This window comes from Haliotis cracherodii, unplaced genomic scaffold, assembly GCF_022045235.1.
Source record: "Haliotis cracherodii isolate W230 unplaced genomic scaffold, xgHalCrac1.p SCAF_38, whole genome shotgun sequence".
NCBI classification, from domain to species: Eukaryota; Metazoa; Mollusca; class Gastropoda; order Lepetellida; family Haliotidae; genus Haliotis; species Haliotis cracherodii.
The window spans coordinates 704,577-719,774 of record NW_027266295.1 but is presented as its reverse complement, the minus strand read 5'-3'; the positions used below and the strand labels follow the sequence as shown (position 1 = coordinate 719,774).

The 15,198-nt window shown below is 40.7% G+C and overlaps 1 protein-coding gene across 1 annotated transcript in view; it reads left to right on the top strand.

Annotated features, from left to right (window-relative positions):
* LOC139477955 (atrial natriuretic peptide receptor 1-like) overlaps window positions 1-14,837 on the top strand; it is a 309,333-nt gene extending 294,496 nt beyond the window's left edge. Inside the window, exons 11-22 of the mRNA XM_071260401.1 lie at window positions 247-351; window positions 1,479-1,550; window positions 2,053-2,218; window positions 2,959-3,114; window positions 3,434-3,605; window positions 5,956-6,105; window positions 7,085-7,208; window positions 8,023-8,091; window positions 10,301-10,475; window positions 11,007-11,105; window positions 12,873-12,964; window positions 13,935-14,837. Of these exons, the coding sequence (XP_071116502.1) occupies window positions 247-351; window positions 1,479-1,550; window positions 2,053-2,218; window positions 2,959-3,114; window positions 3,434-3,605; window positions 5,956-6,105; window positions 7,085-7,208; window positions 8,023-8,091; window positions 10,301-10,475; window positions 11,007-11,105; window positions 12,873-12,964; window positions 13,935-13,994 (1,440 nt within the window). The 3' untranslated portion in view covers window positions 13,995-14,837. The remainder of the gene's footprint in view (window positions 1-246; window positions 352-1,478; window positions 1,551-2,052; window positions 2,219-2,958; window positions 3,115-3,433; window positions 3,606-5,955; window positions 6,106-7,084; window positions 7,209-8,022; window positions 8,092-10,300; window positions 10,476-11,006; window positions 11,106-12,872; window positions 12,965-13,934) is intronic.
* Window positions 14,838-15,198: the final 361 nt, after the last annotated feature.

Below are 15,198 nucleotides of genomic sequence, written 5' to 3'. Positions count from 1 at the left end.
TATGTATACAGTGTATGAGTGTGTATAGTTATTCCCCAGTATACGTTTCCCTGAGTGACAAATCAAAGAGTTACTTTTGCTTGGCAGAATCGTATACAAATACATGAAACACACGTTTACTCATTACGCTAGTAAACAACAGGTCAATTACAGCACTTGACAGTACACATTACTGTTGTCCTGAGTTATAGCGGGAGATTTCATTTATGTATATATTCTGTATATTTATGGACGATTCCCTTTCAGATCAAGGATTTACAGAATGACCACATTGTCAGATTTGTTGGAATATGCATTGACGTGCCGAACCAATGCATCTTATCCGAGTACTGCCCCAAAGGGAGTCTGCAGGTAAGTTGCAGTAGCAGGTCAGGATGAGGATGGCATTAAAGAGGACACCCGCTAATCTGGACAATCTGGAAAAGTGTTTTTACAAGTGTTTTTTTTTATGTGCACAGGGAGAACACGAGATTCGTTTATCCGTTTACTTGCAAATAAGGAGGATTTCATCGGTAACAGAAACATCCGGAATAACGAGATTTTGTTTTTTAGACTATTTGGAAAAAAGCGACATTGTTTCCATTCTTAAATGATAGAAAATGAAGAATGCAGAGCTTTTAAGATTTTAGGGTTCAGTTAAATAAGTGTTGTATTTTTTTAACAATTCTGCAGAACAGCGATCATGGTGATGCAAAAGTCATCAACAAATATATTCTGTAGTTGTTGTGGGCAGTGTCTTGAGAGTGTAACACAACGTTGTTTGTTTCCATATATTGTTTATCTAATAACCCTGAGGAAATGTTGACATGTCAATAAGGATCAACGTGACCACATTCAGGTATCACACATTTGTTTGGCTTCAGATATCTGTATGTTCTTGAGAGTGTAACACAACGTTATTTGTTTTCATATATTGTTTATCTAATAACCCTGAGGAAATGTTGACATGTCAATAAGGAACAACGTGATAACATTAAGGCACAACACATTTGTTTGGCTTCAGATATCTGTATGTTCTTGTGAGGTTGTACATCTTCTGTCTGTATTCCCAAATGAAATGAACGGTTTTTACATTAACGGAACAGTAGGTTTATCGGTATTTCATAGCTTTCGGTCGCGGAAGCCATGCCAATCTGCACTTATCAGAAGGGTACACAAAGTAGGTGCTCTGGACTTTTAGTTGTCAGACTTCTATTTTCAGTGGAAGCCTCGGTGGCTGCAATTGTATTTCACAAGAAAGTGTTATCCCAAATATAACTTTGTTGAACAGTTTTATCTGCAATTATACTGCCCATGAAGGCAATAATTCGTCGGGGGAAACAATTGTATATTTCTACTAAGGGTACATTTGGCTACGCTACTTTCCTACACTGAATGCGTATTTACGTAGACATCATAAATCCTACTTTTGTGATGTCTCAGCTTGTGGCAGGCCATCAGTCCAGGATGTTGTAACACTGTTGCCTTATATCCGCCAGGACGTTCTGGAGAATGACGAGATCAAGTTGGACTGGATGTTCCGCTACTCTATCATGCAGGACATAGTCAGGGTGAGTCACGTGCAGTCACATGCAGTCACATGCAGTCACATGGAGTCACATACAGTCACATGACTGTGTCAGTCACATGTTGTCACATGGAGTCACATGCAGTCACATGACTGTGTCAGTCACATATAGTCACATGACTGTGTCAGTCACATTTAGTCACATGACTGTGTCAGTCACATATAATCACATGTAGTGAGAACTGTACTGGGTAACATTGACATACAGGTACTCTTTGACATGTTATCTCTCTCTTTCTCTCTCTCTCTCTTTCTCTCTCTCTCTCTCTCTCTCCAATGATCACGGGTTTTAATCCATGTTAGCACTGATGATGTTTCGAGGTTTGCCACCCCTACTCGTAGATTTCATTAAACTGGTGAACATCTAAGACCTGCATTGCTTCGGACTTTCCTCCCACATCAAGGTGACAGGCCGTGATGTTGCTGACATGCTGTTCCCGACGGCGTTAACAACTCATTGATTCCTCCCCCCTTATCTCCCCCAGGGCCTCGCCTACCTCCACAGTAGTGAGGTCAAGAGTCATGGCAACCTGAAGAGTACCAACTGTGTCGTGGACAGCAGGTTCGTGGTCAAGGTCACCGACTTTGGCCTCCACTATTTCCGCCATGTCGAGGTGGCCGAAGAAGACAACAAATACCAGTTTTATAACAGTGAGTAAACTGAGAGCCTGTCTTCTCATGTCAGACATATGAACTAAAACGACCTACATCTGGCACCACACCATGTTGATAGTGTTATTGTCAAAATTGTCAATAATATATATAAAATCTTAACAGTCGTGTTCGCTACGTAGATACTACATCCATACTTTAATATCCGTGTGCTAGGCGAAATAGAAAATACATTTTCATATTTTATCCCTTCAAACAGTTGGCAGGTATGTCGTTGTTTTCTTTAAGCAACTGGTTTGTATGGGGTATTCATGTTAAGCTGGGGCGTGGTATCTCAGTGGGCTAAGCTCTATAAACCGGCTTTAGTCTGGACTCGTACAAGCAGACTCTCTCTATCTCACATACACATGCACACACACATGCATGTATGACGTTATATATCTGAAACAATCTTGAACGCGACGTTAAACCCCATTTCACCTCAAATCACCTGATCTCACATCGACCAGTGAAGATTCGGGTCAGAATAGGTCTTCAGCTACCCATGCTTGTCGTAAAAGACGACTATGTTTGCCGTAAAGAGGCGACTAACGGGATCGGATTATCAGACTCGCCAACTTGCTTAGATCGATGCTCACGATTTCAATCACGGGATTGTCTGGTCCAGACTTGATTATTTACAGACCGCCGTCATATAGCTGGAATATTGCTGAGTGCGGCGTGTAACAACAAACAAACAAACAAACAAACAAACATAAATCTGAGAATGCACGTTGCAGGTAAGCTGTGGACGGCCCCCGAGCTTCTGCGCATGATGTGTCGGCCACCGGAAGGCAGTCAGAAGGCGGATGTGTACAGCTTTGCTATCATCTGTCAAGAGATCGTATACAGAAGTGGGGTTTTCCATCTCCGAGGCTTGGATCTCTCACCACAAGGTAAGAGATGTTGTATGTCTCATGCCCCCTCAACCACAGCATCTTCCCTTCCACCCAACCCTTTCTTCAATGTAAAACCCATAGATGAAGCAAGGCTTGGATCTCTCACCACAAGGTAAGCTGTTGTATGTCTCATGCCCCCTCAACCACAGCATCTTCCCTTCCACCCAACCCTTTCTTCAATGCATCATCCATAGATGAAGCAAGGCTTGGATCTCTCACCACAAGGTAAGCTGTCGTATGTCTCACGCTCCCTCAACTCATAGTTATATAACCACTATTTTCAGCATTAAAATTGTTTCGTTTTTGTCCAATGCAGAGATTCATGATAAGGTGAAGAAGGGTAGTCGCCCCTTGTTCCGACCCACACTGGAGGATTATGACTGTCCTTGTGACGAGCTTGCTGACGTCATCCGGCGATGTTGGGCAGACGACCCTGCGGAGAGGCCTGACGTCACGGCGCTGAAGTCAATCATCAGGAAACTCAACAGGTAGGGATCACTTGGATCCAATCAATCCCCCATGAGGCACCTTACTACAGTGATATGAGCACCTTAATACAGTGATATGAAGCACCTTACTACAGTGATATGAAGCACCTTACTACAGTGATATGAGCACCTTACTACAGTAATATGAGGCACCTTACTACAGTGATATGAGCACCTTACTACAGTGATATGAGGCACCTTACTACAGTGATATTAGGCACCTTACTACAGTGATATGAGCACCTTACTACAGTGATATTAGGCACCTTACTACAGTGATATTAGGCACCTTACTACAGTGATATTAGGCACCTTACTACAGTGATATGAGCACCTTACTACAGTGATATGAGCACCTTACTAGAGTGATATTAGGCACCTTACTACAGTGATATTAGGCACCTTACTACAGTGATATTAGGCACCTTACTACAGTGATATTAGGCACCTTACTACAGTGATATGAGGCACCTTACTACAGTGATATGAGGCACCTTACTACAGTGATATGAGCACCTTACTACAGTGATATGAGGCACCTTACTACAGTGATATGAGCACCTTACTACAGTGATATGAGCACCTTACTACAGTGATATGAGGCACCTTACTACAGTGATATTAGGCACCTTACTACAGTGATATGAGCACCTTACTACAGTGATATGAGCACCTTACTAGAGTGATATTAGGCACCTTACTACAGTGATATTAGGCACCTTACTACAGTGATATTAAGCACCTTACTACAGTGATATGAAGCACCTTACTACAGTGATATAAGGCACCTTACTACAGTGATATGAAGCCCCTTACTACAGTGATATGAAGCACCTTACTACAGTGAGAAGACGTGTTGTCATGACGAGGTGACACGTCTTGCCCCTCCCTAACAGACTAAACGGTTGTGGAACTTCCCAATCAGCCACCAGTCCAAATTTGCCATCAGTAGTGAAACATGATACAGTCTGATGATCAAGAATGGATGGATGAAAGTTCGTGACTGAGAAAATATAAAGTGTTATTTTGAGCAGCCGTAATTTAAACATAATGATATTAAAACATGTCTAACAACTGTATGCTTTTTTACTTTTGTGAATGTTAACATAAAATAACATAAAAAAACAATTCAGTGTTTGACAAGTACATTTGTTCTATTGTGCATTAGAATTATTCATACGGTGGCAGACGCACCGACACAGTCCCTTCGTGAAAATGTCCCGCAATGTCTGTTTCCATTAACCATTTTCATTTCGATTCAAATGGAACTCAATTAAAAAGGCGATAAACGTCATTAGCGCACAGTAAAAGGTGATTAGTTACGTGAACAGCATGCAATCACTCGGCCGTTTCTCTCCGATGCGAGAAGAATCTTCTCCCACTGTGACGATTTCTCCTGGTTTCAATGTCCTTCACCTTTCAAACATAGTACAACATCCTTTGTTGTGTGTGTCCTGTGTGTTTCCGTATGTTTGTTTGTTTGTTTGTTTGTTACTTAACGCCGCACTCAGCAATATTCAAGCTATATGACTACGGTCTGTAAATAATCGAGTGTTGACCAGACAATCCCGTCATTGACATCATGAGCATCTATCCTCGCAATTGGAAGACGATGACATGCATCAATCAAGTCATTGAGTCTTACCACCCGAACCTGTGGGTCGCCTCTTATGGCAGGCATAGTTGCCTTTTACGGCACGAATGGGTGGAAGACCCAGATAATGAGTTTGGCTCTCCCATGACGTCACAGGACACTGTTCCATCGCCCTTAATGCAAAGAAACGGAACATGTCTGTGAAGAAGAGAAAATCACACCCTCTCAATAAATTGAGATTTTAAGCACGATGTACAGTGAAAATATTTTAATATAACCCTTAACTTCCCATGGACCATTTAACCACCTGAAATAGACCTGCGAAGATTCCGGGGTGCAATAGGTCTTCAGCAACCCATGCTTACCGTAAACGGTGACTATGCTTGTCGTTAAAGGCGACTAACGGGATCGGATGGTCAGGCTCGCTGACTTTGTTGATGCATGTCATCAATCCCAAATGTGTGGATCGATGCTCATGATATCAATCACTGGATTCAGACTCGATTATTTACAGACCGCCGTCATATAGCTGGAATATTGCTGAGTGCGGCGCGCGAACAACAAACTAGAAGGTGTCACAACCTTATCACAACAAACCAACCAACCAACCAACCAACCACCTGATATAACAGCCTCTGTGGCCGTCTTACTTGCAGGGATGGGGACAAGGGCAACATCCTTGACAACCTGCTGTCCCGCATGGAGCAGTACGCCAACAACCTGATATAACAGCCTCTGTGGCCGTCTTACTTGCAGGGACGGAGACAAGGGCAACATCCTTGACAACCTGCTGTCCCGCATGGAGCAGTACGCCAACAACCTGGAAGCGCTGGTGGAGGAGAGGACGGCCGACTACCTGGAGCAGAAGAAGAAGGCGGAGGACCTGCTGTACATGATGCTGCCCAAGTAGGTGGAGCCGGACACCCGGTCGTCATGGTGGTGCCCTGAACAGAGGTCATGGTGGTGCCCTGAACAGAAGTCATGGTGTTGCCCTGAACAGAGGTCATGGCACTGTTTTATAGCCCGATCTTAGCAAAGTGGTCTCAGTGCTACAACCGCATTATAGTCAGATGTTTTACTACAAGATCCCTCTCTGCGTGAAGATATGACACACATACGTACCACGACACAGAAGCACACACACACACACACACAAAAAAACAACAACAAAAAAACCAAAAAAAACCTCTAATTTGTTCACGTTACTATCATTATTTCCACGTAATTTAGGTTCTATTCTCATTTCAATTTAATTTTAATACATCGAAATTTCGAATTGTTGTTCATTGCTTCTACTAATTTCCCATCCTTTCCATTATTTTCTTGAATTTTGATACATGTATCTTTTTCTCGTTACTTGGATTATATTTGGATTATATTTTTTGGTTCAATTCTATTATTTTTACAACTTCAATTTTTTTTCATTTCTTATTTAAATTAAAATTGAATTAACGTGAAAAAAATTGAAGTAACGAGAAAATATTCGAAATTACCAAAAAAATTTGGAAGCGACAAAAATAAAATTAGAAATTTCAGTTTGAAAAATAATATTGAATTGAACATACGGAAAAATAATCGAAATTATGAAAACATAATCTAAGAAACAAGAAATAAAAATGAAATTTCGAAAAAATAGACAAATAATTGAATTTAAAACAACAAATTAATATTTAAAAAAATATATAATATGCTACCAGAGAGGCACTTTCGTTTTGTTTTTAATTTTGCACATTTGTTCGATATCAGAAAATGTAGGAAACGAAACCCTTTATACAAGCATGACCGGTAAATGATATTGCAAGTGATTTTCGAGATCAGCCATTACAATAAGCTATGGGTATTTTACGTCCGCTTCACACACTAAATGTCGTTCTTCTGGCTGCAGGTCAGTGGCGGGCCAGCTGATCAGGGGGGAGGTGGTCAAGGCGGAAAACTACGATGAAGTGACCATCTACTTCAGCGACATCTGTGGTTTCACGGCGTTGTCATCGGAGAGCACGCCGATGCAGGTAAAACCATATAATGCCTCTATAACCATTCATCAACCCCTGATTGCAGTGACAGTCATATATGCTTGTCGTAAGAGGCGACAAACGGGATCGGGTGGTTAGGCTCCCAGACTTGGTTGATGAATGTCATCGTATCCTATATGCGTAGATCAATGCTCATGATGTCAATCTCTGGACTGTCTAGTCCAGGATGGTTACTTAGAGACCGCTGTCATATAGGTGGAATATTGCTGAGTTCGACGTTAAACAAACAAACAAACAAACAATCATTATGGACAGCGACTCCGTGGTCTGGTGTATAGAGCGTGTGTCTGGATAGCGGATGACCGGTGCTTCAATACCTGGCCGTGTCATACGAAAAGACATTAAAAGATGATACTTATTGATACCCTGCCTGGTGCTCAGTATTAAAGTGATATATTGGACAAGTTCAGGTGGGCTCGGAGTCAGTATACTGTGTCATAGTTGTGAATCACTGGATTGTCTGACTCGATTATTTCAGACCACCATCGTATAGCTGTAATATTGCTGAGTGCTGCGTTAAACAACAAACAAACAAACACACCAGTCCGTTATGTACCTGTGGCTTTATTAATCCAGGTGTTAGTTCCATTAATTACCTCACTGTACTCTGGATGCTGTGGCTGTTGGGTAGTTCAGTAGGTAAGGTGTTGGTTCTTTACGCTGAAGACCAGGGTTTAATTTCCAGCGTTGGTCCAGTCTTTTGCTGCCTGGAATACTGATAAAAGCAGCTTAAAACCTTTCTCATTCTCTCACTGATTGTGGGAAATTATTGATCTGTGATTGGTTGTAGGTGATAGACTTGCTGAATGATCTCTATACAACGTTTGATTCAATCATCGAACACTTCGATGTCTATAAAGTAAGTATCTGTTCATTTTACTATCGAGTCAATGTAAGTTTAGAGAAGATGTAACAAGTGTCATTTAGGTCTTCATTGCATCAGAAAGTATAAACACCGCCATGAACCTTAAAAACATGATAACTCTGATAACTTGTTGATGTTAATTTGAAACGATATGGTTAAATACTGCCAACTCTGCACTGATATAGATTGGCCACCCATGAACATCTGTGTTACAACTGGTCTTCAGCAACCCATGCTTGAAAGGGCTCGCTGACTTGGTTGATGTATGTCATCCTATCCCGATTGCCTAGATCGTTGCTTATGATGTCAATCACTGAATTGTCTGGCCCGGACTCAGTTATTTACAGACTGCTGTCATGTGGCTGGCATATTGCCGAGTGTGGCATAAACACCACACAAACACACACACAAACACACAAACAAACAAACAAACAACAGACTGCCCCTCATAGTAACACGTACCATCATACGTATTTGGTATATAACCTTTAAAGTATCATTAGAATCTTAGAAATCGGATAACAGCGGGAAAAACAATGATCAAGAAAGTAACAGTATAAACACAAACCTTATATGGTCATACAAACACATCAGCATAATTCTCCTGAAGCACATTTTAATGACAGTGGTACAAAATTCACCACCAATGCCTCAATTGTTAATACTTTTGTCAACCTAAAGAGAGGTTGTGACTCGTTTTAGCCCCGTGCAGTTAACAGGCGTATTTAGTCTTGGAGGTAACTTTAGTTTATTACACCCCCGTTTACGAAGTAAATCGGGCGTATATAGCGTTCCGTCCGTCCGTCCGTCCGTCCGAGCTTCTGTACGGCCCATATCTTTTTAACCATGCACCCGAGCTTCACCAAACTTGCTACACACATTTACCACAATGAGTACATGTGCCTTTTGCTAGTTTGAAGATTCTGAACTTTTTAATTTTTGCTGTTTCCATGGAAACATTAAGAAACTTAAACTTTTAGGGTGGGTGTTTTGTACGGCTTATATCTTTTTAACTATGCACCCTAGCTTCACCAAACTTGCTACACACATTTACCACAATGAGTACATGTGCCTTTTGCTAGTTTGAAGATTCTGAACTTTTTAATTTTTGCTGTTTCCATGGAAACATTAAGAAACTTAAACTTTTAGGGTGGGTGTTTTGTACGGCCTATATCTTTTTAACTATGCACCCTAGCTTCACCAAACTTGCTACACACATTTACCACATTGAGTACTTGTGCCTTTTGCTAGTTTGAAAATTCTGAACTTTTTAATTTTTGCCGTTTCCATGGAAACATTAAGAAACTTAAACTTTTAGGGTTTTTAACTATGCACCCTAGCTTCACCAAACTTTCTACACACTTTTACCACAATGAGTACTTGTGCCTTCTGCCAGTTTGAAGATTCTGATTTTTTTATTGTTGCCGTTTCCATGGAATCATGCTGAAACATAAATTTTGGGTAGAGTTTTTGTACGATCCATGTTTACAATATTATGTATCCTAGCTTCAGCAAACTTGCTACATTAACCACTATGATTGTTTTTGTATCTTTTATAAGATTCTGAAAGTTTTCTCTTTTGCTGTTTTCATGGAAACATGATGGAATTCAGAAATTTTGATGACTGGTTTTGTATAGCTAATATATTTTCCAAAATTGTTTCCACACATGTAGATCATCATAAGTATCTGTGCTTTGTGTTAGTTTGAATTTATGAATTCTTATCCATATCAGTTAAGGCTAGATGGAAATTATTAATTTATTGATTTTCTTAAATGATATTGTTCCCTTTTTTAATTCATAAATCTCCAATTATGTGTTTTTATATCAACAATTTTTGGTCCTTTTGATAATTCTTCTTATGTAACTCCTCAATCAAATTTTTATTCAAAGGTGTTCATGGTGATCTACTTCCTCGTAGTGAACACTGGTAACATGGGAGATTTTAGGGGGGATCAATTGTCACTGGAACTCAATCTTAGTTTATGAAACATTGAAGTTAAAACTATTTACTATTTGTTGTTGACCAGCGGGGATAACGGGGGTATGTGAGCTTTGCTTACTTCTTTCTTGTTCGTTCTTAACCTGCTTACTTGTATTCCTCCAGGTGGAGACGATAGGTGATGCCTATATGGTGGTGTCTGGGTTGCCGGAGGTAACTTTAGTTTGTTCGTTCATAACCTGCTTCCTTGTATTCCGCCAGGTGGAGACGATAGGCGATGCCTATATGGTGGTGTCTGGGTTGCCTGGGAGAAACGGGAAACTGCACGCGCGGGAAATAGCCCGGATGTCCCTGTCTTTACTTAATGCTGTCTTGTCTTTCAAAATCCGCCATCGGCCGCAACAGCAACTTAAACTGCGGATTGGAATCCATTCAGGTGAGTTGAATGATTATCACTTTGACTTGAAACTTGCTGACCTCATTATTTTACTCCTATGAATACGTTAATACTTTGGGTAGGACAGCAATCTGTATGTGTCAGTGTGTTTCTAATAGAGAGTAGTGTTTGTCTGTCAATAGTCTTGGGTAGGACAGCGATCTGTATGTGTCAGTGTGTTTCTAATAGTGAGTAGTGTTTGTCTGTCAATAGTCTTGGGTAGGACAGCGATCTGTATGTGTCAGTGTGTTTCTTATTAATAGTGAGTAGTGGTTGTCTCTCAGTAGTCTTGGGTAGGACAGCGATCTGTATGTGTCAGTGTGTTTCTAATAGTGAGTAGTGTTTGTCTGTCAATAGTCTTGGGTAGGACAGCGATCTGTATGTGTCAGTGTGTTTCTAATAGTGAGTAATGTTTGTCTCTCAATAGTCCTCGTGGCAGAAAATGGTAGGACAGATATGTATGTGTCAAAGATCTGAATGTAATGTTTCTTACTACAGGGTATGTGTGTGATGTATAATTTCTCACTACAGGGTCTGTGTGTGCGGGGGTGGTGGGGCAGAAGATGCCGAGGTACTGTCTGTTTGGGGACACCGTCAACACAGCATCCAGGATGGAGTCGAATGGTCTACGTATGTATATTTTGATCAAGGAGTAGTCTTCTCTGGATCTGTGTGTATTCTATCGACAAAACTAACCCTAAATACGTACCACTGAATTGAACATGTTCACAATCTGAATTAACTTTATTTAACAGTAATGTGTCACTGCAGATGTTACCAGTACGGCAAGACGTTCTTACCCTTTTTTCATCACTGATTTTTAAAAATCCATTCCAATACTTTTCACCTATATTTTTCCTCTAACTCCCAATAAATTATGTTTCAGATATTCGAAACTGATTATTGTTTTTGTGTAGGTGTTTATACTTACAGTATTGTGTCTCTGTGATAGACGCCTGGGTGTCTTAAACCACAGTCACTAAAACTTCGTATAATTCATGACTTTCTGTAAAAATATCGGACCAGACAAAAATGTCGTTGATCAAGATATCTTGGGAAACAGACACACTGTCAAGGCAAGGTGTTGCACAATTAACCCAGACACACATGGAAGCTACAGGTTCGCCTTTCAGTCGGCTCAGATTACGTAAATCAGGACGCAACTGGATTCTTTGACAGTGTGTTGCAGAGGGCCGAGTTACTCAATTTTATGTTTTGTTTGTTTGTTGTTCAACGCCACACACAATAATATTCCAGCTGTATGACGGAAGTCTGTAAATAATTGAGTCTCGACCAGACAATTCAATGGGATATGATGACATGCATCAACAAAGTCAGCGAGTCTGACCACCCGATCCTGTTAGTTGCATCTTATGACAAGCAGGTTGCTGAAAACATAATCTAACCTGTATCTTCACAGGGCTCAAATTGATGCATGGAGCTATTTTAAAATAAATGAAATGCTTATTATGAAAGGTCATACGTAAAATTGGTAACTATCATTCAGAACACATGAGGATGGAGAAGGGGTGGAATGAAACTGAATCATTTCAGAAAGCTGACATGTGAATGACTCACTTTGCCAAAAGTGATGGTACTTGTTGTTACCCTGTCTGGCGCTCGTCATTAAGGGGTTAAAACAAGGACCATCACTTTCAGAAATTCAGACTGCAGGCATGTGAGTGACTCGCTTTGCCAAAAGTAATGGTGCTTGTTGTTACCCTGTCTGGACTTCTCAGCTCAGAGTACAGTGAGTCTAAGTGGGGTATCCTTGTTAAACTGCAGCATGGTGTCTTGCTGGGCTAGCACTATATATCCATGTTAAACTGCAGCATGGCATCTTGCTGGGCTAGCACTATATATCCATGTTAAACTGCAGCATGGTATCTTGCTGGGCTAGCACTATATATCCATGCTAGCACTATATATCCATGTTAAACTGCAGCATGGTATCGTGCTGGGCTAGCACTATATATCCATGTTAAACTGCAGCATGGTATCTTGCTGGGCTAGCACTATATATCCATGTTAAACTGCAGCATGGTATCTTGCTGGGCTAGCACTATATATCCATGTTAAACTGCAGTATGGTATCTGGCTGGGCTAGCACTATATATCCATGTTAAACTGCAGTATGGTATCTTGCTGGGCTAGCACTATATATCCATGTTAAACTGCAGCATGGTATCTTGCTGGACTAGCACTATATATCCATGTTAAACTGCAGCATGGTATCTTGCTGGGCTAGCACTATAACAACGGCATACGGCCAGAGTAGCACAAGCCGCCACACACACAGGACCGTCGCTGGTTCATGAACTAAACTTCAATGCGACCTTGAACCACATTTCACCTTAATGACTTCACTTAATAATCTACATGTTGCGTTATTTGTAGCGTTGCGGATACACGTGAGTCCACAGACGAAAGAAGTGCTTGACCGGTTCCAAACATTTGACCTTGAACTTCGCGGTGCTGTTGAAATGAAGGTAGTATATGTGTTACACATACTGTTATGATACACACATAGTTGTATTTTGTCGTGTAGGCGTTAATAAGGAGTACAGGAGTAACAGATTTTGAAATTTCTACAGGATTGGCTGATGTATAGGAAAGCCACTTTGGTAACATAATTTATTTTCTTAAATTGCACTTTTTAGATAAATATTTCTCGCTATTTTAGTTATGTAATATTTTCTTCTCGATATTTCGCAGTATTTTTTCTCGTAACATTGATTATTTTCTCGTTATTTCAGTGTTGTATACAAACAACATCGACATTTCTCTTAATTCAGATTTTTCAATATTTCGAGTTTTTAAAATGTAATTGAAAAGACGAGAATTTATTTGATGCAATGATCGACATTACGAAAGTTTAATCGAAGTAACGAGAAATAGAATTGACATTTTTCAATAAACAACTAATTGAGAAATTCCGATTTCAAAAGAATATTATTATGCTACCAAAGTGGCACCATTAGGTTTTCGTAGATATAACAGACTGATATGCACAGGATATATGTTTTATGTTGAAATCACAGATTGGCTGAAGCCTTGTGTTCCTAACTTTTGTTGAGTACCATATCTCTAAGGTTAAGTCCTGGACGCGGTGTGAGTGAGTGTCTGTATTTTATACCAAAACATTAGAGGGTGATCCCGTTGGCACGCCAGAAACCTATGATTGTTGGTGTCAATCCTGGTTCGCGCTGATTATGTTTCTAGGTTTGTCAGCACCATACACGTGTTCGTTGATTTCACCAAAGTGGTAAACGTCAGAGAACTGCATCACTTCAGGCTTTCCTCCCACATCAAGCTGACACGCCGTGATATAACTGGATTAATGTTCAAGATGGCTTTAAACTCACTCACTCTTAGCTTGTAATGTCATCTTACTATTATATGATTGGTCTGTGTTGTCGTTGTGGACATCGTCGTGACTCTCACCTCGTTATTTCCCAGGGCAAGGGGAGCGTGACGACGTACTGGCTTCAAGGGGAGAGGGAAGCCGCGACAACTTGAGTGTGCCAAGACACAGCTATGACGTCATCCTCTTTGCATATTCTATCACGTGGTATATGGACATCGTGGTGCATGCGCCAGAACTGGATGATCCCTGATTTGCTGAATACTATTCGGTGCTGACTCGGCATCGACTATTTCCATGCCATGACAAATGTATATTTGTATTTTATTTATGTCAACGTTGTAATCAATCCCTTTTGTACAGCATGTAGTTCGATCAACAAGTGATTTCTGCAACAACGCTTCACTGTATATATTCAAAATGACGTTAACGTATGTCTTTGTTGGACGCTACTCGCTACTCGGGTATGTTCGCATCATTCCGCCCTGCTCCAAGTTACAAAATTCGTAACCACTCGGCCCTTTCCGTAACCTGCTGTAATGACACGAATGGGCACGAAATCGTGGTTGTTGGAAGGATTGAAGCTGTGAAACCTGATGGCCATCAAGCCTGATGAGATTTTGGGACACCTTGTAAAGCAGACTCTATCATGACGACAGGGTGAACGCAAGGGTATTGGAGGGCTCATGGACGGGTGCTGCACATGGTGTTAAGCACAAACCGTGTTTTAGAAGCCAATTTATCATGCACCAAATTCCACTCAAGTGAATGGTCATGGCACTACATTTAGTTTACTCCGGATTATGAATCAGTGTGCACTCTATCCTTATTCTCAGCTTCCTGGGGAGTATACAACCCCAGCTGTGATGATAGGAGATTAACAGTCCCATTGCCATCTCCTACCGGGTACCCATTCACAATGCGCGAGGCCTATTTCTGGAAAAATGATAAAAGCAATGTGACTCTCAATCCACTCACGCAAGGATAATTTGTAATTGTGTACGATATGATTGGGGGGGTGGGGGGTTGATACCGTTTAACACAAATGACTTTGCAGTTGCAGTTTAAGACACTGTCCAGAAAGAGAAGGTATTCACCTCGGATGTGACAAATTATTACAAACGTTATCAAGACTTTACTAGGCTGAATCAAGTCGGCAATACACTAGGTTCAAAACACAATGTTTATACCTGTATAAAATACATCACCGTGGAATAACCATTCCTTGTTTGTTTCATGTTTAGCCACTATCAGAGATAGATATATAAGTTGTTTGCCACTATCAGACATAGATGTTTAAGTTGTTTGCCCGGCAGTTTCTCAGAAAACATCTAATTTCTATTCCGAATGTTACCTATA